Source organism: Lutjanus erythropterus, chromosome 7, assembly GCF_056507025.1.
Source record: "Lutjanus erythropterus isolate fLutEry1 chromosome 7, fLutEry1.hap2, whole genome shotgun sequence".
Classification (NCBI taxonomy): Eukaryota; Metazoa; Chordata; class Actinopteri; order Lutjaniformes; family Lutjanidae; genus Lutjanus; species Lutjanus erythropterus.
The window spans coordinates 8,953,176-8,975,077 of NC_139323.1; the positions used below are offsets into that span (position 1 = coordinate 8,953,176).

The following is a 21,902-nucleotide window of genomic DNA, read 5'->3' on the forward strand; positions in this document are numbered from 1 at the left end:
TGAGGTGTTCTGAAAATAAATCCTAGATATTTAAGTTTAATTAACTTGAATAAATAAAACTTGTATATTTACATTAAGTTAATGAGAAAAGTTCATAAGAAAATTAGTTGATTCTACCAAATTCCTGTGTGATTTTACAGAGAATAATGGAAGTAGATAATGGAATTAGATGGCACTGATGATGCTCATAGTATTTTTTAAAAATGTCTCTTTTTGACACCTTGAGCACAAAAAGCAGATACGGATTTTTGATTTTGTCTCTGTCACTTTTAATTAAGCTTAAATGTCACCTTCTAAATAATCATTACAAAATCAGGATGCTCTGATGACCCTACATTAACAAATCTGTGTTAATTTTTTCCAAATGTAAAGTTTCACGTAGGTTTAGGAGCAAAATTGTATTTATTTAGATTAAGAAATTGTTATGAAACATTCTTTTCACTGATGAGTTTGGACTGCTGGGGTTGAGGCTGGTAGGAGGAGAGATTTTGGTTGTGAGAAAGTGTGAGAGAATGATTGAATGGGAAAGTTTTCTGCTATAAGTGGAGAGCAAACTGCGCCACTCTCCTCCTCCTCCTCCTCCTCCTCCTCCTCCTCCTCCTCCTCCTCCTCCTCCTCCTCCTCCTCCAGATCCAGACCACTCTGCAACATCTCCCTCCTTTGCTGGGGAGTACAGGAGAGGAGAAGAAACACCTCAGCCTCTCTTGTCTTCAACCCCGTCACTGTGCTCAACTAAAACAGCAAAAAGTCCCAGCATCAGTGGCACATACCAGCAATTTTGACGGGATTAGATTACAGCGTGAATTACCTGTTGGATGTCCATCGTTTAACGCCACAGACTTTATCATCATCACTCCTGCTACCATTATCATTGTCCTTGTCTTCATCATACTTATTAACACCATCATCATCATCATCATCTAGATCTGTCCTTAAAGGTAAGTTTGTTAAATTTCATTCCTGTCTGTCCTGTCTGTTTTGTTTGTAAAAAATAACAGAAAAAATAACAAAATAAAAGTTTAAATTTTATTTCAAGTTTAGATTTAAGTCTGCTCCTTTGCATTTTTTCTGTTGTGGATTTACACCTCTGTATTACACAAGTCGGCTTTGTTCTAATAGGAGGTTTAAGTATTACCACCTGATACAGTACCACTAAAGCTTTGTGAAAATCCCTTTCTTTCCACTTACAAGTGTGTGAATACACTATATTTTATGTTATGTTATATATTTTCAGACATTACTTGAAGGTGGAAATTAAAATGCGTGGAAAAACCCAAACACCTGAGTCGTATAATCCTTCAGTTACAGTCTTGGGTATTGTGGTTGCAGTGATTAACCTCCTCTAACTGTGCTTTTGTCTTGCTCTTAATACACTTGTTAAAAGATATCCATCTTGTATTTTTAATTGCTGTGAACGAGGGTGGAAAAAATTAAGAAAGCAGTTTGTCTTTGTGATCACACGCAGCCCACAGGCAGGATGTCATATGAAAAGGATCATTCTTCTCTCTGATGCGGCACATCACAAGCATTGGACAACGGTGTTAGATGAGATGTAATTAAACACCAGCCAGCACCCTGACATTATTTTGAATGCCAAAAAAATGCTACATGTTGAGTTGACTTGATTTAAAGGGATAGTTCGGATTTTTTGAAGTAGGGTTGTATGAGGTACTTATCCATAGTAAGTATTTCGCCTGTGGTAGAGGGCGGTTGGCACGCCTCCACTTAAGAGAAGCAGAGTGGGGCACCAGCATAGAAGTAATGGACTGCTATGGACAGGGTCAGCAACAAACCAGCTACTTAAAAAAAGGCACACGGAAAAAAAAATCAATATCAGTTTAAGTGTTTATATGTAAATTGCTGTCAGACAGCAAGCCAAATATCACTCTCTCTAAAACCACCAGACTCCTTTAACAAAAACCAGTAATTTTACCCTGCAGAACACAGCAGTTACAGGTTGACGACTCCCTTGATTTGTTAGTTTGTTTGTGCTATTGTGTGTCTTCACTGAATCTGAACTACCTTTTGAAAACACAAAAGTCACACAATTAGGCAGACAATCAAACTGATCAAAGCAGCAGAAGACCTGCAACTCCTGTGTTCTACAAAATGAAATGACTGTTTTTGCAAATGGAGTGACATTTGGCTTATATAACAGAGATTTCCCTTCAGAAATGGCTGTCTGATGGGAAGATAAAGTGGTGAAAATATTTCAAATATAGTGCACACTTACCTGATATTGATTTTTATGGGTTTTTATGTGGCTAAAATACGTTTTACTGCTGACGGTGTCCACAGCAGTACATTATTTAGCGTCCTACTACGGTACTGCTATGCCTTCTCCAGGCTATGGGTGCACAGACTGCCATCTACTGTAGCTAACAGAGATACACAGTGGTGTCATTATTTGTATCTGTATCTGTACTCAGATAGAAGATCAGGAGTGGGCGTGGTTTATACCAGAAGTTATGTTAAACTGTGCAAATGTTGTATTCTCATCCTCATACTTAAGGATACTTACTTACATCTATTTCTCTCTCTTTATATTTAAAAAAAAAAACTAAACTAAGTTTTATGAACACCACCACCACTCCACCACCACACTTATACAGAGCGATATTGAAAAATAAGGGAAAAAATGTTCAATAAATCTAAATATTTTGTCATGTTTTGGAGAAAGAATCTCCACAGTAATGATACACATGTACATAAAAATATCCTTCAGTGAAAGAAAATAACCTTGGTGCATTAAATAAGATGAATAATTAAGGTTGATGTGACTTTTTTTTTTTTTTTTTTTTTTAACTATGCTGAGCTAATGGAGCTGACGTAATGAGAAGAAATATCTGTTTCCATTGGATCATGAATCCCTAGTATGTAAATACCTCATACAGCCCACTTGTTTCTGTACATAAGAAATAGGTATAAATGTATTATCATGTATAATTGATGGTGCAACTTTAAACTTTAAAGCTGCTATGATCACTATCTTTGGATAAACAGTGGATCAAATCACTATGTGTAATGTGAAATGGTCAGTCGTAGTAGTTTTTTCCTGGAAATATTCCTGCAAATTGCTGGAGGGATCAGTTATTCAACTCTGTACCGCCTCCTGACAGGATTGTAGTCTAGCTCCTCAAAGAGGTCTTATCACAGGGTGCTCAGATGTCACACGTGAGTTCGTGTTGCCTTTCATGTGAGTAATAATCCCATCGAATTCAGGCAGGCTATAATGCATGTCGGCTTCCTTCACTGCTAATGCAGCATGACAAGGCTCGAATTTACATAACAAAGTATACACACTTGAAATCAAGTCTGATACTTAACATGTATGGTATATAACTCATGCTGTAGCTGACAAAAAGATTATGCAGCCTGTGGCTCAATCAGCTCTCTGTGAACAACAGTCCCTTGTTCCTTTTCAACCAGGCAGAGGAAAATTAGTGATATAAAGGCAAGTGACTTGGGCCACTAATTTATCCCAAGATCTGTCTTTAGGCTGTGATGTAATAATTATTTGCATCATTCACATCTGTTGATGAGAAAAGAGTAAAAGTCGAAGAGCAGAAAAAGACATTTTATGAAATTAAATAAGTAAAAAAAAAGAAGAAATTAATTATTATTATTTTTTCGTTGTTTTGGTTTTCCAGCCTTCAACTTTTCTCTTTTGGTTCACTCTCATGGCTCCAATTTTATATTTTCAGCAAAAGATACCTAAACCAATGTACATTACTTGCCCAGAATCTGGCACATGGAGAAATTTAGCAACTAGCTAAACATAGTAGCCTTAAGCCGCTAAGCTGCTCTGATAGCAGTTTGTGGAGACCACCAATCAGCAGACAGGTGCAGTTTTATGCAAGTCATTTTATGTTTAGCATGTTAAGTAAAATAGTTATGTTTGTTGTAATAATTCACATAATCTGTTAGCATCGAGCTAATGGACTATGTGCTAGTTTTTTATATATAGCACCAATCAGCAGACAGGCAAAGTTTGCAGCTAGGTGGAGAACAAAATGAGGCTTTTAGCACCTCAAGAGACAGATATTTCCCTCCGGAATTGGTGGAGACTAAAGCAGAGCTAAAAGAGAGTGAATACTGGACTTAATTTGCCAGGTGGCCAGAAACACGACTACATATGAATGCTAATGCTGCTCTGTACTTTCTGTGTATGTAGGCAACTCTATGCTAACATGTTAGCCAGATCAACTTAAAAGATGATAACATGTCAGTGTATTGTTTGTTTTAGCTGCCCTCAAGTGGCCAAAAAATTATACCATTGAATTTACCTCTGCTTCCTTCTACTCTCCAGCAGTCTCGCCATGTATTTGGAGAACAAAAGCAACCTGGAGATTGAGATGTCTCAGGCGTCGGCCCAAGGCCATCAGGGTCGGAGCAGCCTGAGGTCACCAGAGGCCGTTGCAGGGAACTTTGGGGAGCTGCGTCTGCTGCAGGGCATCTCAGAGAGGAGAGACACCCAGAAGCTGCAGCAGTCTGCAGTTTTGCCCTCGGGACAGTGCGTCATCCATACGGAGGGCTTTGTCCCTGTTCGACAAGAGGATGGGTATGACTACTGAATGTATTTCTTCTCTCTCATGGTGGTTTATTGACATTAGTTAGTTTACCAGAAAGGCTCTGAGTGGTTGAGCTCAGTGTCAGTGGACGGAGTCAAAAGACTAGCTACACGGCATCCTCAAAAGCCAAAAACTAAGTAAGCAAGTGTCTTAAAGCTATGCAAGTGCACCCGAGAGAATAACACTGGTGGTATTCAATATTTCCATTATCGTAAACAAATCCCACAATAGTTTCTGACTAGCCCAGCCTGCTGGTGGTCCTCAGCCCCAGGCCACTGGTTCCAATTAGACTATGTTCTGCTGCAGATTGTTAATGCTATTGATTTTTTATGGCAACTTAAGGGGGTCTTTGTGGAAATGTGCCAAAATTAACTGGAAGGGCACTCCAAGGCCAAGTGCCCTGTCTCACAATGTTAGCCTATGTTAGCCTAGCCCATGCTACACCCTTCCACCAAGGTTTATGAAAAACAGACCAGTAGTTTTTCTGTAATCCTGCTGAGGGACAGACAGACAGACAAATGGCAAAGACCACACCATTTCTTGGGGTGAGATAATTACAGTGCCCATGTTCATGGTAATAAAGGAACAAGTCAGCCAGCACACCGGTGTGGTTAACTTATATATTTTTTTAATAGTTTTTGGATCAGAATGGAGTTGGAACAAGGGAAATTAACTTTATCACTTTGGATACACAGGCAGCACTTGTTAGTGGGATCAATTCATTACTGCTATAGTTTTGTTTTCATGGGATTTATTGACAAGAAGAAAAAAATTGAATGTCACCCTCTTATGTCACATTTGGTTTGCAAGCAACCAGCTGACATTTTTATCCAGTGGGAAACTCTTTTTGCTTTTGCTGTTTTGTTCCTTCGTACCTGACAAAAATCATACATAAAAACTACACTCGTGGGTATTTATGTTCAGATCACTCCTACAAATCAGATTTAATTACCAGTCAGATCAATTGATTTGATGAATATAGAAAAGATTATGCTACACTGAAGCGCCAAGAGTTGGTGCAGCAGACAGGTAAAATTAGCACCTAGCTGAAGAATATGACGCATTTACCACCTAAAGAGACAGATATCCCCCAAGGGTGTTGGTGGAGACCAAAACAGAGCAAAAAGCATAGGTTAATTGAATTTGCATTCATCAGGTTGTCAGAGAAATGCCTTCAATTGAATGCTAATGTTGCTCCTTATCTGTTAAATGTGTGAAAAAGCAGCTGTTTGCTTGCAAGTTCACCTTGTCAGTGTTGTGTTTCTTTCTACTGCCCCCAAGTGGCCAAAAAACAGCTACTGTAGATTAAAATTTTGTCTAAGGCCTTATGTGAATATCTGGTTCAGAGTTTTCATAGTAAGTTTTTGTTGTGTTCTAGTTTAGAGAGAGATTAACCCTTATTCTCTCCTCTCACTGTGTTTTCTGGTGCAAAGACATATGACTAAGAATTTGAACCACACGTGCAGAATCACATTACACATGCCCTCTTGGTTAAATCTCCCAGGGTCTGTATGAACATACATGGAAAACACTGGAATGTTCTTGTGAAGTATAAACATTCACACACAGACAGATTTAGGTGTGTGTGGCTGTGGGTGTGTATCTCAGTCCCTCAGGGGGGAGCTAATCTCAAGCCCGTGGCTGTGACGTTATTGGGATTAAACTGGGGAATTTTGTGCTTCATGAACTCATAAAGTCAAAGTTGCACATGACAAAGAGTGTACTACAGCTGATACTTGTGTGTCTGCTGCATAGCCCTGCAGTAGGCTGGATAATACCCTGTTGTATATTTGACCTTTTTGTATTGATGACAGTAGCAATAAGGCGCTTTAAATCTTGTGTGCTTGCAGATTAAACACGATACTTTGACACATAAAAATGTGCAAAGAGTCAACAGATAGATGAGGTTGCTCAACATACAGTATGCAAGTCGTGCCTTTAATAATTAGACAACAAATAAACGCCAGAAACTAAGATAACACAAACAGACAACTGGAAAAATTGAAAAAGACCAAATATAATCAAAAAGCGGACAGGTGATGGTTAATTTATCAGACAGGGTAAATGAGCTAATTTGGACGTAAGAGTATAAAATTTCCTCCAGGACCAAAACCTGTTCACCTGCTATGTAGCAGTCATAATTGTATTTTGGCTGATTAGCTCATATCTCAACAGAAAGAGTGGTTGTTCAGGTTGTTCATCTGGCACTTTTAAAATATGTCTGAACACGAGCATAATGAACTGTAGTGTGACATTTAGTAGCTTGGGCGAGACCTATTAAGGCAACAAAAGTCTATAGATTGATATTCTTGCATCATTAACGTTAAACAGTCTTTTGAAAATAATCGACCCATTCCAAGTACCATCCGTTTTTGGAAAATTTGCCAAAACCAAAACACCAGCTCACCAGCTAGCTAATCTATACCAGCCGTTAGCTGGTCAGTTAGCTACTGTGTTTTGCTCTTTGGTAATCTACATCAAAAGTTAGCTTGTGGGCTAGCATTTTTTTTTAACTTTAGCAAACTTAAGATGTGACTATATGCCTCTTTTAAACATAGATGAGCTGAGCACTACTAAGTACAGGAAACGAGAAAAGAGAGAGACCAAAGACCAAAAAGGGGTGGGACTTATGAAGGGTCAATTTTGACACACAATTTTTCATTATTTTTGTAACACTAGACATTTTGAAACAGGAAATAATGTCAGATATAAAATCCTCCTGAATATAAAGTGACAACTGGCTCAGTACCACATGCTATTTTATTGGAGATCTTCCACGAGATTTTCTCGGCATCAGGAGAAAATGAGCAGTAGCTCTTTAGTATGTGGTTAATGTCATGTCAGGCCCATTTAAATTAAACAAGGGTTAGGGTTAGTACTACATATAATGTGAAAGAGGTGTTCACTGTAACAAACCCACAGAAAATGATCACCCAACTACAGTATGTAGTTCTCAGATCTACTGAATTTTTTTTAGCATCTTTTAGCACATTGTGTTGTTTTAACAGCTCAGAGCTCACTTTTAGGTCCACACTCACAGCTCTCATCAGCACTACTTTGGAGAAAAAGCTATGATAAAGCTACTGAACGCTATCCACCCAGCACCAAACAAGAAAGAAACTGGAAATAATCTCACATAGATAACCAAAAATAGAAATCAATATCATTTTATTAGCAGACACTATTTCTGCAGGACATAAAACGGTAAATTGGTATATATATATACTAACAATAAATTGGCACACTGTAAATAATCACACAAAAAATATTTTTCTTTTACTTTTTCTAAGTTTGAAGAATCAGTTTCCATCATATATGTTTTCCTCAAAGTATAAAAAAGAAGGTTCCCAGTAGTTTTAACTCTTGCACAATACATACTGGGAAGTCAAATAAAAACCCAACTACATAAGCATAAGTAAACAAGCTAGCATGCTTGCACTACGCCAGACAAGCAGTATGGAGGCATTTTATTTATTTATTTTCCGGTTGTTTTTTTCTGTTTGAAAGCTGGTTACCATTCACTTAAATTCTGCAGTGCTGTTTTCCTGTGAAACTCCAGCAGTGTTCTGTGGACTAAAAAACTGAACCTGACCTTCAGTCAGCATGAGCTTGAGTAGATAATGACTGGATTTTCATTTTTGGGTCAACTATCCTCTTAACTTGAAGAAATAAAACTATCTGCATAAGTTTTTAAAGTGTAGAAATAAATAGTAAAACTAAAACATGACCTATTTTCTTTTGGTCAGTATTAATCATGATGACTGGTCCTTGTAGGTGTCCTAAAAAGACCACCGTATGACTCTTTCTATTTTTATCTTGTGTTCTGTCTGGGCTCAACATCCTTCTGACTCCAAGTGCGACCGTGCAATCTCTGTGTCGAGTCACATCTGGAGAGCCGAGTCATGTCAGGGAAAGAAGAGGGGAGAAAACATTTGTAGACATGGAGTAAATCTCTTTATAGTTGTATAAGAGTATCTAAGAGGATTAATGTGGCAGACTTCTGTAATGTAATCTACTCCTTTATCCAACACCCTCGCCACATTCATTGACTCAAAGCACCCGACTGTCTGGAGTGTGTTTGGTAATGCCCGCCAGACTCTAAATAACAACAAGTATGATTGACTGAATTAACTCTCAAATACAACAGAACGTTAACAAAAGCCATCGCCAAACTAACCGGCTGCAATAATATGTTACTTTACCTGTAACACTTTTGAAAAAAAAACTTACACAAAAAACAAAAATACTTGCACAGACTGTGTTTAAGCACCCAACCCTTTTGACAGGCAGAGGGTAAAAACCCTTCAAGATTATAAGATTAGCCGAAGGGGACCTTTAATTTTCAGAAAGATTTCCATCTAACAGGTTTGGCTCAGTGGGTTGGTATTCTATTGCATAACCATTCTCATGACGTCTCTACTGTTGTCAGAGTAATTGCTGAGATGACTGAGGGCTTGATGAAAAACTGGATTGGCGTTTTTTTAAAAGTAAAAATAACTGTTAATGTGGCAGAGGAGGAAATTAGTACTGCTTCTCAGGCACTTTTAACATCAAAACATTCTCAACAACAGCAGCTTTAAATGTGTGTATGTGTGAGTTGACAGACAGAGATGAAGACAGATATAGAGTCGGTGTGTGTATGTGTGTGTGTGTGTATGTGTGTGTGTGTGTGTGTGCATAAGTGTGGACGTGACTGGTCGAGACCCAGCTGTGATTCTCTGAGGGCAGCAGCCTGCAGGAGCCTCTGGGATACAGTGCATCAGCAGGGTGACAAAAGACACTTTAATGATCTCCTCAGGTGTTGAGTCACCAGCTGCTCACCCACCTTTCTGCCACCCGTGGGTTACACAGGTCTGACACACTGCTTTAACCAGTGACTGACAGCTGTGTCAAGACAGCTACTGCGGTCAAAGTTCACATAAAAATCTGCTTTTCAGCTTTTGAAAAGCACAGATTTAGACTCATTATTTTGGATTTTTTTTTTTTTCATGAAAGTCATTGCATTCCTTTGCTTTTTTTTTGTTTCAGGCACGGTTTCAGCGTGGTTAATATTCTCAGAGGAAAAACAAATTCAGCCAACATCACAGAGAGGTCGCCTCTGCTGAGATTCTCTCAAGATGACAGGTGAGTAATTTGGTGTGGAGCCTCAAAGTATCCACTATTCAATAAATAAATGGGACTTTGTGAAGTAAATAACCAAGAGAAAATGTGTAAATTGTAAAAATGTACTATTAATTACTGTCATAATTCATTAGGTGAACAAAAAAAAGTCCCCATGTCAAGTCATAATAATGATAAGTAAAAGTCAGAATTATGAATAAAAAGTCATAATTATTTAACTATTAATTTACTTTTTGCATGATTGGAAGGGGAGGGTGATGTAAGGTGTTTGTGATCTGCAAGTGCACCACTGAAATCCACTAAATCCTACGAACTGGTCCTTTAATACACTTGGGGAGTTTATTTTATCCTTACTGAAGTATTTTTTCAGGTAATCTGTGTTGTCTGACTGGAATCTCTTTTGTCAGAAAAACAAAACAAAAAAACAAAGGGATTATATAATTTTGCTTTTATAATTCAATAACGTAGAATCAGAATGACATGATAGCAGTGTCTTTTAATGAAATGACTTATTCAGCTTATACCATCATTGCACCACCCTTCCTACATTGATTCAATTGACAGTACATGTACAACACATGTAATGAAATTGTGATTATAGGATGTTGTTTTTGCTGCTCAGTATTAGAAACATTTTTTCAATTTAAGAGCTTACATCCAGCTGGTGTCCTTAAAGTCAATGTAGTGTTTATTTCTCTCACTGAAGCGATAACAGACTGACAGTAGTTACTCTTTTTCTAGTATGACCTACATGACCCTACACGATCCCAGCTTCGTTGGAGGTGAGGAGCCCTGGGACACCGGCTCCCTGGACCTGGAGAAGAGGTATCGGCTGGGCAGCGAGGTCACCAGTCTGTCTCTGTCCCGCTCCACCTCATCGGACAAGAGCGACCCTCTGGACAACCTCAACCTCAACTTCAAACTCACCAGTAATATAAAGTGAGACCCCTCATGTTGTCAGCAGAAAACTAAAACCGACTGGAACATTTTATCTACCGTTGTTTCCCAACCTTTTTTCATTTGAACCCATTAATCTGCAGGCATGTCCACTTTTGATCTATGAGCGGTTCAAAGAATGCTTCATTTGACTATCTTTTAGACCTTGAAGAGGTGAAACTTTACAGAAAAAAAAGATTTTTTTTTGTAGAGAACAATTTAGTTTTTTATTGTTTCCTACAATGGTAATCATTTCAGGACAACATAGATTAATCTTGTGGGGGTCCTGACGTGGGATACAGTAAACAATCATACTGAATGTCATTCTGTTTCATTTTTTTTACTTTTCTTGTCTTGTCAGATGCTGCTTCAGAGCCTCCAAAACTGCTGCAATCTTCACTATTGTTGTTCTCTGCAGTGTAAGTCAATGTGTCCCACTGGAATATCTGATATAATATTGGTATCATAAATAAAACATCATTTTATAAAAAAACAAACAACTTATTAATTAACTTCAGTTTGTGCTAAATATATGTGCAATATATTTAGTTTTTATTCACTTATTTTCATTACTTCTGTTATCTTATGAATAGAAAAGGATAGTTCTTGCTTTCTTTCAGAAAATGACACGAGAAGATTGATACCACTGTCATCTGTGTGCTAAGAATGGAGGTCGACTTGTTTTGGTTTAGTTTAGCATAAAGATTGCAAGCAGGGAAAAACAGCTGTCTGAAATTCAAAAATGCACATGCTGGCACCTCTAATACTCAGAGATTTTTCTAGCTGACTGGCGGTTGTTAGTTCGGGTCATTGACCATCGTTGCACGATTATTATATTAGTTTAAATATTTAAATATATTTGGGCACAAAGCGAACTACCTGTTAAATGCTAACCGTAATGATTCAGAATATGTCTGAACAACCAATTTCAGCAATAAATAATGGAAATTCAGACTTCACAAAAACAAATTCTGATGTATACTTACAAATTAATGTTGATTCACTCAATCACTTCAGTGCCCGAACCCCCTGTCGTCAGAGTCCTGGTCAGATCTGCTGTATTCCCTGGCCTCCGCTGGACTCTGAGACTGTGTCCGACTCTAACAGGGACACTAACTGAGCTAAGTGGACAGTGGCAGCTACAGCACAATTAGCAGCACTGCAAAGGTGACTGCAGTGTTACAAGAGAAAAGGTTTGTTTTGCAACAATCTCCCAGGCCTATCGGCAAATACTCTAACTACAATTTGTTGTATTTACATTTGTTTGTGTACAGGTCAAACAGACAAAGTACAATGGACCCTATTTAAAAAATCTATAGTACATGGTCTAAAGTGCATGGCACAAGGGTAATTAGGGCATCTCCAACACCACTGTATGCACAGATCGAAGCACAGAAGGATGACTGCTGTGACATTAAAGCACAAAAGGAAATGTTACTGCAGTAGGTTAATTACTGAAAGCACCCTCCCTGATCATTAAAATACACACACAACGAGGAAATCACCTCCAAAATCAGTCTGCCTGACAACATTTATTCAATGGTTTAATGATCAGATGCTGCTTTAACTTTCATTTCCGCGTGTGCAGTAAATGTCACTGCAGCAAATATTGGTAATATTTGAACTAAAAACTGTAGTTTTGAACAGATAGGACAGAGGCAACTCTGTAACTGTATGTATGTATGCATTAACTTTGTGTGTGAGACCTTGTGGAGGTGTAGAGAAACACAAGACATTAATTAACAACAGACATCATGACGATCCTGTTGGATTTAAACAGTGAAGCTACAACCGTCAGGGCGTAAATTAGCACAGCTTCTCTCTCTCTTATGCTCACACAGCTTCATCCTATTTCACATAACTGCAATCATCCACTATTTATTGGAGTGTTAATTTCCACGACCTGTGGATTAACTGCAGTGCACTAGAAGCAGAGAGTACGCGTGTGTGAACCTGTAGATGTAGAAACATCTTACTATCTGAATAATGCATCCTTTAAATAGCAGGAAAGTCCTGCACCACTGACTTTTGACCAGGTTTCTGTTGGTTAGAGGTGCAGGATTTTTTACAGATAAGACACTGTGTTCTCCAATAGGAAAAATTATTTTGACCAACTAGGATTCAGGAGTTGTTCCACATAACTTGGTTGTGTGGGTTTATTCAGGATGTACACTTGAGATGATTTGAGATCACGCTGGACAAAAGATGTGGGTGAGAAAATTGTAGAAGACTAAAGAATAAACTAGAAGAATAAACTGCTAACTAGAAGTTACTAGATCCCAAGCAAATTAGCCACACATAAGCTAAGTAGCAGTGACACCTGCTGGAGATGTGAGAAATAATGTGGCGCTCTTGTACACATGTTGTACTTCTGTGAAAAAAAAAGATCACCTATGAGAGGATGTCACTACTCTCACAAATCTCCAGGTTTTTGTATTCTGGATCTGTTGCACAAAATTGTGAATGAACGAAAGTGTAGACACTGGAAATCATCCCATGCTCTTCTAAGGAATGAATTGACCTTATGATGAAAATGGCAAATTTGAAATTTGAGTTACATGCAGAGTAATGGGGAGAGAAGATATTTTGGGACTTCATGCAGGGGTCTAGAAATAGTTAGGCAAACAATTATCCCCTGCTTTCACTCTTTATGCTAGCCAAGCTAATGGCTACCTGTCTTTAGCTCCATACTTTGCACACAGACAATCAAGTGGTATCAGTCCTATCAATTTAAGAATAAATGTATTTCCCAAAATGCTGAAATGTTCATTCAATTGTCAATCACATTATTGACATGAAGCTGATCAAAGAATATAATTGGACAGAAGGCAGAGAACTAGCCTTTAGCACCGAGTTAGTTAGTCAGCTCTCTAAGTTAGCACACATGTTTACTAAGCTCACAAGCTACATAATTTTTTTACTGCATTTTTTTGTAGATTTTCTTTTTTCTCAGCGTCTCTACATGTCATATAGGAACTGTGCTGACTGAATAACATGTTGATGAATGTGATTTCAGCTGATCTTCAGCATGTATCCAGATCGAGACAACCCCTGGAGGATGTTGGCAGTCTCATCAACAGACAGTTTCTGTATCCTTTCCTACTGCATCACGCCGGTATTTTCTATTGTATTCTGAAATCAGACACAAAAAAACTGGGTTGCAAAAGGTCAAACATGCCTTTAATCATCAGGGGGAGGCGTGGGACGTGATGTTTTACCATTAGTATGAGGGCATGCAGAGACACATGGGGAAGAAAAAAACTACTTTGACAGATTTTTAAAAATGTGTTTAATCTGCAAGGATGTTCATACAGATTTAATCAGAGTGAATGCTGCAGGACAAGATAGGGGGGAGGTAAGAGGGCGAGGTAGCAAACCTGACAGGTGAATAAATGATGCATAATTCTGTATTTCATTGTGTACTTCAATTCAAGGAGGGGGAGGATCCTTTTTTTCTGTATCATATTATGAAAATTACAGAAGAAGAACAGTTTATGAGATTGCGTATTCTTGTGGAGTGTTTAATCAGTTCCAAAATGTCATCTCCAAAAATCAGGAAAAAATGTCCTCTGTTTATGATTTATAATAAAAAAAGAAATACAGATTTAGTGACAGTCTCTTTTCAAATACACAAGCACACATTCAACATATCCACATTTTTCTCTCTTTTTAAAAGAACTTTATTGCAATGACTAAAAGTTCATCTAGACCATTGTTTTTTTTCCAGTACATGGCAAAGTTTTCAAGTTTTGTCTAGATTAAATTAATAATTAAAAAGACAAATTAAATGACACAAACTCAACCTAACAACAACAAAAGAATGGCAACAATAAATAAAAAGGATGACAATAATAATAATAATAATGACCTATCTTTAGAGTCACCCGTCAGCCATATTTTTCTCTTGACGGTCGGCGTCCTGCAGCAATGAACCTGACAGATTTTCGAGACAACGCTTTGCTGAAGCTCCAGGTGGGGGGGCCGTTCACAGGGGGGATGATCGACTTCACCACCCAGGAGTACGTCCTGATCCAGGTGGAGCAGACCGAGCAGCCTGGACAACGGAGGAGGAGGACTCAGCAGGTCAGGGTGTCTGTGTGATACACATTTAGCTTCTTTGCTGCATCATCTGTGCCGAGTGCTGAGCAGTGAAAGGTGAACTCTTTTCTCTTCTGCTCTTTGTGAACAGGTGATCCATAATTGGACCATTCCTCTAAATGGCGAACGAAGTGACCAGATGCTGTTGACAAAAACATTTGAGATGCTCAGCAGGTACCCCGAACACTGTATAGATAAAAAACAGTGTACAGCTGCTTCCTTATAGTCTACTGGAAACCCCCATTATCAAACTCAGCAATGTTGTTTCCTATGAACTTTTATGACGAAAATATCATCTAAAAGATACTAAGATACTAAAAGTGTCATTTTGGGCATATGAGTAATTTGCATAATGAGCTACTTTAATTGCCAAAACCTGGAAATGTCTGTGATTTAACTTCTTAAGAGTCAAAGTCCATGTTTCTGATGTCTAGAAATGTTAAAAATGAGTAATGATGTGCAGTCCTCCCTCCCCCTCCCTTCACCCACTGGCATCACCTGCTAAGGCCAATGGTTCTCAGATAGTGGTCCAGGGAAGCCCAGGGGTCCATGGCACTCTGTCAAGGGGACTGTGAAAAATTTTCAGATTCATTTATTGAAATTATCATGATAGAAGGAAAAAAACATTCATTTATTTATTTTTACAAAAAGGCTTCAGAACAGGCTTCATTTATTTCAATTTGAGCAATTAGCATAAATTTGGTTAATTATCATGTGAAATAAAAAATCATCACAAACTTCCTAGAATAATTTCATTTTATTGTTAATGAGCTGCATAGTGCATGTAAAATAGTAATAGTAGTTGCTAGTAAAAGCTTAAGATTAATCAGGGTCTCTTGAGTAGCCCAAAAATCTGACTTTAAATTAGAGACAGCTTTTTCAATAGAGGGTTGCTGATGAGTACATAACGGTGTCATCATCATAATAATGAATAGATCTGTTATGAATCAAAGAGCCCAGGTCTTTAATATACGGTGTAAACAGGATAGGACCGAGTATGGAGCCCTGAGGCACCCCTTTCGTAAATTCAAGGAAAACTAATTCATGACTATCTGCAGCTATTGCACGAGTTAGCTATAGCTTGAGTTCTGCCAGAAAGGTAACCATGAAACCAACTGCAAACATTAGTGTAAAAATATAGAAATATAGATAGAAACATACATTATATACAATCATGCATTTGTTACATAAAAATCCTTTGCAGCTACCACAGATCATCTAAAAGTTACTAAGTTGGCAGGATGCATAAAATGCTCAAAAAAAATGCAGAGCTTCAAATCTAAAGAAACAATTCCTCATGAATGGAGACAGAGAATTGAGTTTGTATTTCCAGATTTCTAATGAGCACTTTTCCTCTCAAAGTTGCCTCCCCTGAGAGCTGTCATTAGGCTTCTTTTTCTATCCTCATGAACATTATTATTAAGATGGTTCTTATTCTATTAAGTGCTGTAATAGGTGTGTTTATGCCACATAGCATCATATAATGTTCCATTATTGTTGAGTGTGCAGGGTTGATTTCTTGGACAGCCTCATACAATATTGTAAATTATTCATAGTATTGTCTCTGCTGCTGGACTTCATCGTTATATTACATGATGGATTTCTGACAATTTCTAGTTTAAGGATTGATAATATTTAATGAAAGGAAAAGATACACATGATTCCTGCTGCTGTGCTACTTCCTTCTCACACACAGCGACCCCATCATCATCACGGTTCAGGCCTTCCTGCAGGATAACGAGGTGGTGCCGTTGTCCATGACCCACCAGTCGCTCTACGTCAGCGTGGAGACACAGGTGGCCATCGCTGGAATCATCCTGGCTGGGGTCTACGTTCTCATCATATTCGAGGTAAATGCTCACGCTCTTCTACGGATGATGAATGAGTTTGTTTTCAACGCAGTATCTGCCGTGTTGTTGGCGATATGCAACACGAACAGCAGGTATAACAGCAGAGGAAGCTCTGATTTTGTCAACAGTAATTCGCTGCACTGTATCAGAGGTGGTGACACCCAGGTACGTCCCCACAGCTGTTTTTGTTTTGTTTGATTAGACCTGACACCTCCCTTACACTTCTGTGTTGTTGAGCCCTGCATGTGTTGCACTGCTAACACCTTTGTCACAGGTACATATAATAATGAAATGAATAATGGCTGAATTCCATTTAGCTGCTTCAGTTTCATGGTCTTGCTGTGTCTAACCTGGGGCTTAAAGGACCAGTGTGTAGTATTTAATGGCATTTGGTGGTGAGGGTGACCTCCCCTTTCAAGCATGGAGGAGAAACTACATTTGGTACCTGCGACATACACCAAAAACACAAAACACCATATCTATAGGCAGTTTGGTTCATCTGTTCTGGGGTACAATAAAAATTCACATTTATAAGTCCATATGTGTCAACAGCTTGTTAGTCTCTAGTATGGGTCAAACTTCAGTATCACTGGATCCTACATTTCCCACAATGCAACTTGATAGCATCCTCCATCAGACCCTCCCTACATAATAAAACTTCACATCTTTAAAACTACACAATTAAAGGTAATTAAACCCAAATTTAATTCATATTGTGCCATACTGTCAATGCGAAGATTTCTTAACCCAAACATTATAAAAACTGCAGTCATACGACCACCTTGCAATCAAGTTTAAGGAGTAATGGATTAAATGTAACAGGATTATGTAATCTGGATACCAAAAAAAAGGGCAAATGCATTCCATTACAGTTACAAACGTAAGCAGATTACAGTTACATTTAGTAAAAAAAGGGGTATTAGAAGGATTAGAATTTTAAAATAATGGACAATATACTACCATGACTACCATGAGCACACAGTTGACAATTACGCTGCACAAACTAATAAACCTAGCAACAAACATAAAGCATTTAGAGCTGCAATGATTAATCTATTATCAATCAACTATTAAGCTAATCTGTGTCTATTTTGATAATGGATTAATCATTTAAGAAAAATGTCAACATCTAAAAATGTGAGTATATTCTAGTTTATTTGCTCCTATCTTTTTGAATTGTGGACAAAATAAATCATTTGAGGACGTCATCTCGGGCAAAGTTATTAATGTAATTTATTAACATATGCAAGAAGTCAATAATTACTTATCATTTAGTTCAGTGTTAATTAATGAACAATTTATTATGAAATAATATTTCCCACATGTTAATTGTCATTACTTTGATGTGTTGCTCACTGGCGTCTCACTTTATACATACTTGTTTAGATGTGAGCTCCCTGGATATACGTCTGTAATTTTCATTCATTTCCAGTCAGTGTTTGGTTTTAATTAGACAGGCTAATCTCCCTGAGCGCGACAAGGTGTGAACTCACTAACTCACTGCTGGCAGGGGGAATACTACTGTATGGTGTGAAAGTCAGCGGAGGGGTGTGAGAGATGACAGCACAGTCTCTGCACACGCTCTCATGTGTCATATCTCTCGCTGACGGGTCCACTTGTAGAGGCTGCAACTGGGAGTATGAGGGGTTGTTCCTAAAGCAGAAGAACATAAAGTCAGCGCATGGCTAGTTAGACATCAGCAAAATGTCATATGACTTCCTCACTGTCAGGTATCCATCTGTGAATGTTTCACACCTCTGCAGAGAGTTTCCACCTCTTAAGGGATACTTTGGATTTTTTGAATTGGGATTGTATGAGGTACTTATCCATTGTCAGTGTTTTACCTACAGTAGACGGCCAAGTCAATATCAGTTTAAGTGTATGCTATATTCAGAAAATTTTCATCTCTTTGTGTTGCCATCAGACAGCCTTTTCCGATGGGAAACTGCTGTTATATTGTTATCTCCAAACCAACCAGACTCCATTGGCAAAATCAGTCTTTTTACTTCACATAACAGTGGAGGTTCTGGTCTACCACTGCCTCAATCTGTTTATGTTTCTGTATGATTTCGGTAAATCTGAACTAACCTTTTAGAACACTGAAGTCACACAGTAACACAATCAAACTTACAGTTCAGTGCAGCAGTAGGAGTCTGGTTGAGCGGGACAGAGTTATATTTGGCTTAAATAAATTCACTTTCCAATTAGAAAACTCTGTCTGATAGCAAGATGAAAACATTCTGATTATAGTGTACACTTGAATAAAAATATATCTTACTGCTGACCCTGTACATTGCTTAGCTTTCAACACTGTTACTCTTGCTGCTTCTCAAAATTGACTGTGGATAAATACCTCATACAGCCCCACCTCAAAAAAATCGAAGTATCCCTGATCACTTAAGTTCTCTTTCACAGTTAGGACACTGTGATTTTGTGTTGGAAAGTTGGACACAGAATTTATTATTTTTAATGGCCACTTGAGTGAAATGTTCTTGCAGACATTACATCTAAAATAAAGTATTACAGCACACTTTTCATTTCAAAACTTTGGACAAAGGCTGAGGCAGAAGAAGAGGAAGCTTTTGTTCCTCCATATCCATTATCTGAAAAGATATGTTCAGACAAAGAGAAGTTTCTGAAAGTCTGCAGACTGTCTGAATTATTATTCGACTTGAATGACGGGACCCGGTTTAGTGTTGAGTAATTCAGCAAGGTCAGCATGTGTTGAAGACGATTAATGCTGCTCCGATCAGACATTGTTCTTTTACTGTAGACAAAAGACTTGCAAGATTCTTTCTTTTGCCAGAATAAACCTGCCACATAAATAAAAATAAAACAGAATGTATATATGTGTGTGTGTGTTTATATATATATATATATATATATATATATATATATGTATGTATATGTATGTATGTATACACACACACCATATATATGTATATATATATATATATATATATATATATATATATATATGTAAATATATATATATATATACATATATCATATGTATTATATATGTGTGCTGTATACATGCATTTGCCAATTGCAGTGACCTACTTTCCTGCAATTTATTGCGGTGGCATGAATGTCAGATGAGCAGCTCTGATGTCTGATAACACATTCATGCTTATCACTGGCCTCAATTTTTAATAATGGGATGCATCATACATGAGAGTAGTGATGGAGCCTGGTGGAGGAGGGCGGCTCTCCACAGCATCACAGAGATGTCTGTAATATCTCCTTGAAGCTCTGCATTTCTCGATATTTTACACCGAAGAAAATGACAGACCATCATAGAACTAATGGAACACAAGCCTCAACAAGATTTTTTGACTCATCTTTTCCTGTTGCTGTTAAATCTTCAGAGTAACTGGGGTTTTTTGAGACTGTCTCTATTAACTTGAAGTTTAAAGTTTGAGAGGCAGTATACTATATGACATCAGGCTTAAATAACTCATTCTTACTATATTAAAAAACTTAAAAAATAACACTGGCATGAGAAAGATAAAGTAATCCAACATTTAATTAAAAATAACATACAACAAAAAATGAAATAAATGTGAATAAATGAATTACCGAATGAAAAAAAAGCTGTGTCTTTGCAGGAATGACTTTACCATTTAATTGACCTGTACTCAGCCCCGCCCCTAACAGCAAGCTTGTTACTGACATATATTCACATCTAAAGTTAGCTAATGTCAGCAAAACACTAACTAACTATTTAATCTTAGCAAACTGCGTGCTAACTAGCTTGCTGATGATTGTTGTAAATTAGCTGGGTAGTTAGCAAGTTTTGCTAACATTAGCTAACTTAAGAGGTGAAAGTATGTTGCTTATACTGGTCCCCCAGCAACATCAGTTAACCATCTTCAAACTACAGATTTCTTTTAAGCATAGAAGTGCCCGACACATCTTGTATCTCTGTACGGGAAACAGGAAAGGACAAAAATGACCAAAGTACTAAGCTTGCTCAACTGTTATTGGGGTAAAATGCATGGGACCTCAGAGGGGGTCAATTATGGAATTTCGCTTAACAGTAGTGAATATCAGATTTCTTATAAATGTAAAAGGAGAGAATGACATTGGTTGTATCTCTATTTAAATGTTGTAGTCTTGTTTAATCTAGAGGCATTAAACTAAGTGTTCCTGTTGAATCTCTTGAATTTTCAGATTGTGCATCGCACTCTGGCGGCCATGTTGGGATCTTTGGCAGCCCTAGCTGCTCTGGCTATCATCGGTGATGTAAGTCTCTTTTCCTCTTTTGTTTTAGCGAGCTGTGAAATTAATAACTTATCTTAAACATTGTACTTTTGTCAAAATGTGAGTAAGCAAACTGCCAACAGTTGTAGGGAACAACTAAAGCTTTGAATTAGTGACAGAATTAGTTTGCTAGCTTAATGGCTAAAAGTTAGCAAGCTAGCCTAGCTGAATAGGAGTTGTATGGGCAAGTAATGTCTGAAATAACTGTGAAAATATCCCTTCATCTGCTATAAACTCATTTGCCTCTAATACGTGTTTTTCAGTTGGAAATATTAAATTACATGATGTGCTGCACAGAGCTGGGCTAAAAGCTGGCTTCTTCCTAGTTTCGAAATAAGTGGATTCAGAGGGTCTGCCATATAAATTTGGAGACTTCATTCCTGAACAAAAATTAACTGATGAAAATTAAGTTGATGAAAATATATGAGATTTGAAAGATAAAGGGGTAAAAATGGAGAAAAAGGAAAGATAATTTTTTAAGTGATTTGATTAGCTTAAAGCCAATTTGATTTAAAAAGTCGTAGTATGATTAAAACAGAGTCATGTTTCATCATTTTGCTCGTCTTACATTCACCATTCATCATTCATACCACAAAACCAACATTTATCATTTAAGGATCATTCAAGGGGGGGTGAGGGGGTAGTTAACAAAAACTAACTGAAAAAAAAAATTGAAGTTCTTCCAAACTGATAATAGAAGTAAAGAAATGTATTTGAAATGAAAAATAGACTGCTAAATTGTCAGATGATTTAATAAACTTGATTGGCATTTTATGTTGCTCTGATAATCAGCTGGACTGAGTTACTGTCCATCCATCATTCACAAAACCCAGCTGACATTTATCATTTAAAACAAGCAATTTTTGTTACTTCTTTAAAAAGAAAAGAAAAGAAAGAAAGTTAAGTAAAAGATCACAACTTCTTCTTTCAACTTATGAGGGCAAAGCATACAGGTGTAATGAATCTCATTAATTATGGGTCTCAGTCTGAATGTATTGAGCCTGTGTGGCTCACTGGGACACTTCAGTGGAACAGAGTAGTTAGTGTTATGAGCTCCACA

The 21,902-nt window shown here is 37.6% G+C and overlaps 1 protein-coding gene across 1 annotated transcript in view; it reads left to right on the forward strand.

Moving 5' to 3' along the window:
• The first annotated feature begins 671 nt into the window (after positions 1 to 671).
• oca2 (oculocutaneous albinism II) overlaps positions 672 to 21,902 on the forward strand; it is a 71,961-nt gene continuing 50,730 nt past the window's right edge. The window contains exons 1-10 of the mRNA XM_084722561.1: positions 672 to 938; positions 4,310 to 4,561; positions 9,600 to 9,695; positions 10,434 to 10,631; positions 10,990 to 11,047; positions 13,645 to 13,717; positions 14,554 to 14,711; positions 14,818 to 14,900; positions 16,423 to 16,576; positions 20,753 to 20,824. Coding sequence (XP_084578687.1) covers positions 4,320 to 4,561; positions 9,600 to 9,695; positions 10,434 to 10,631; positions 10,990 to 11,047; positions 13,645 to 13,717; positions 14,554 to 14,711; positions 14,818 to 14,900; positions 16,423 to 16,576; positions 20,753 to 20,824 — 1,134 coding nt within the window. The 5' untranslated portion in view covers positions 672 to 938; positions 4,310 to 4,319. The remainder of the gene's footprint in view (positions 939 to 4,309; positions 4,562 to 9,599; positions 9,696 to 10,433; positions 10,632 to 10,989; positions 11,048 to 13,644; positions 13,718 to 14,553; positions 14,712 to 14,817; positions 14,901 to 16,422; positions 16,577 to 20,752; positions 20,825 to 21,902) is intronic.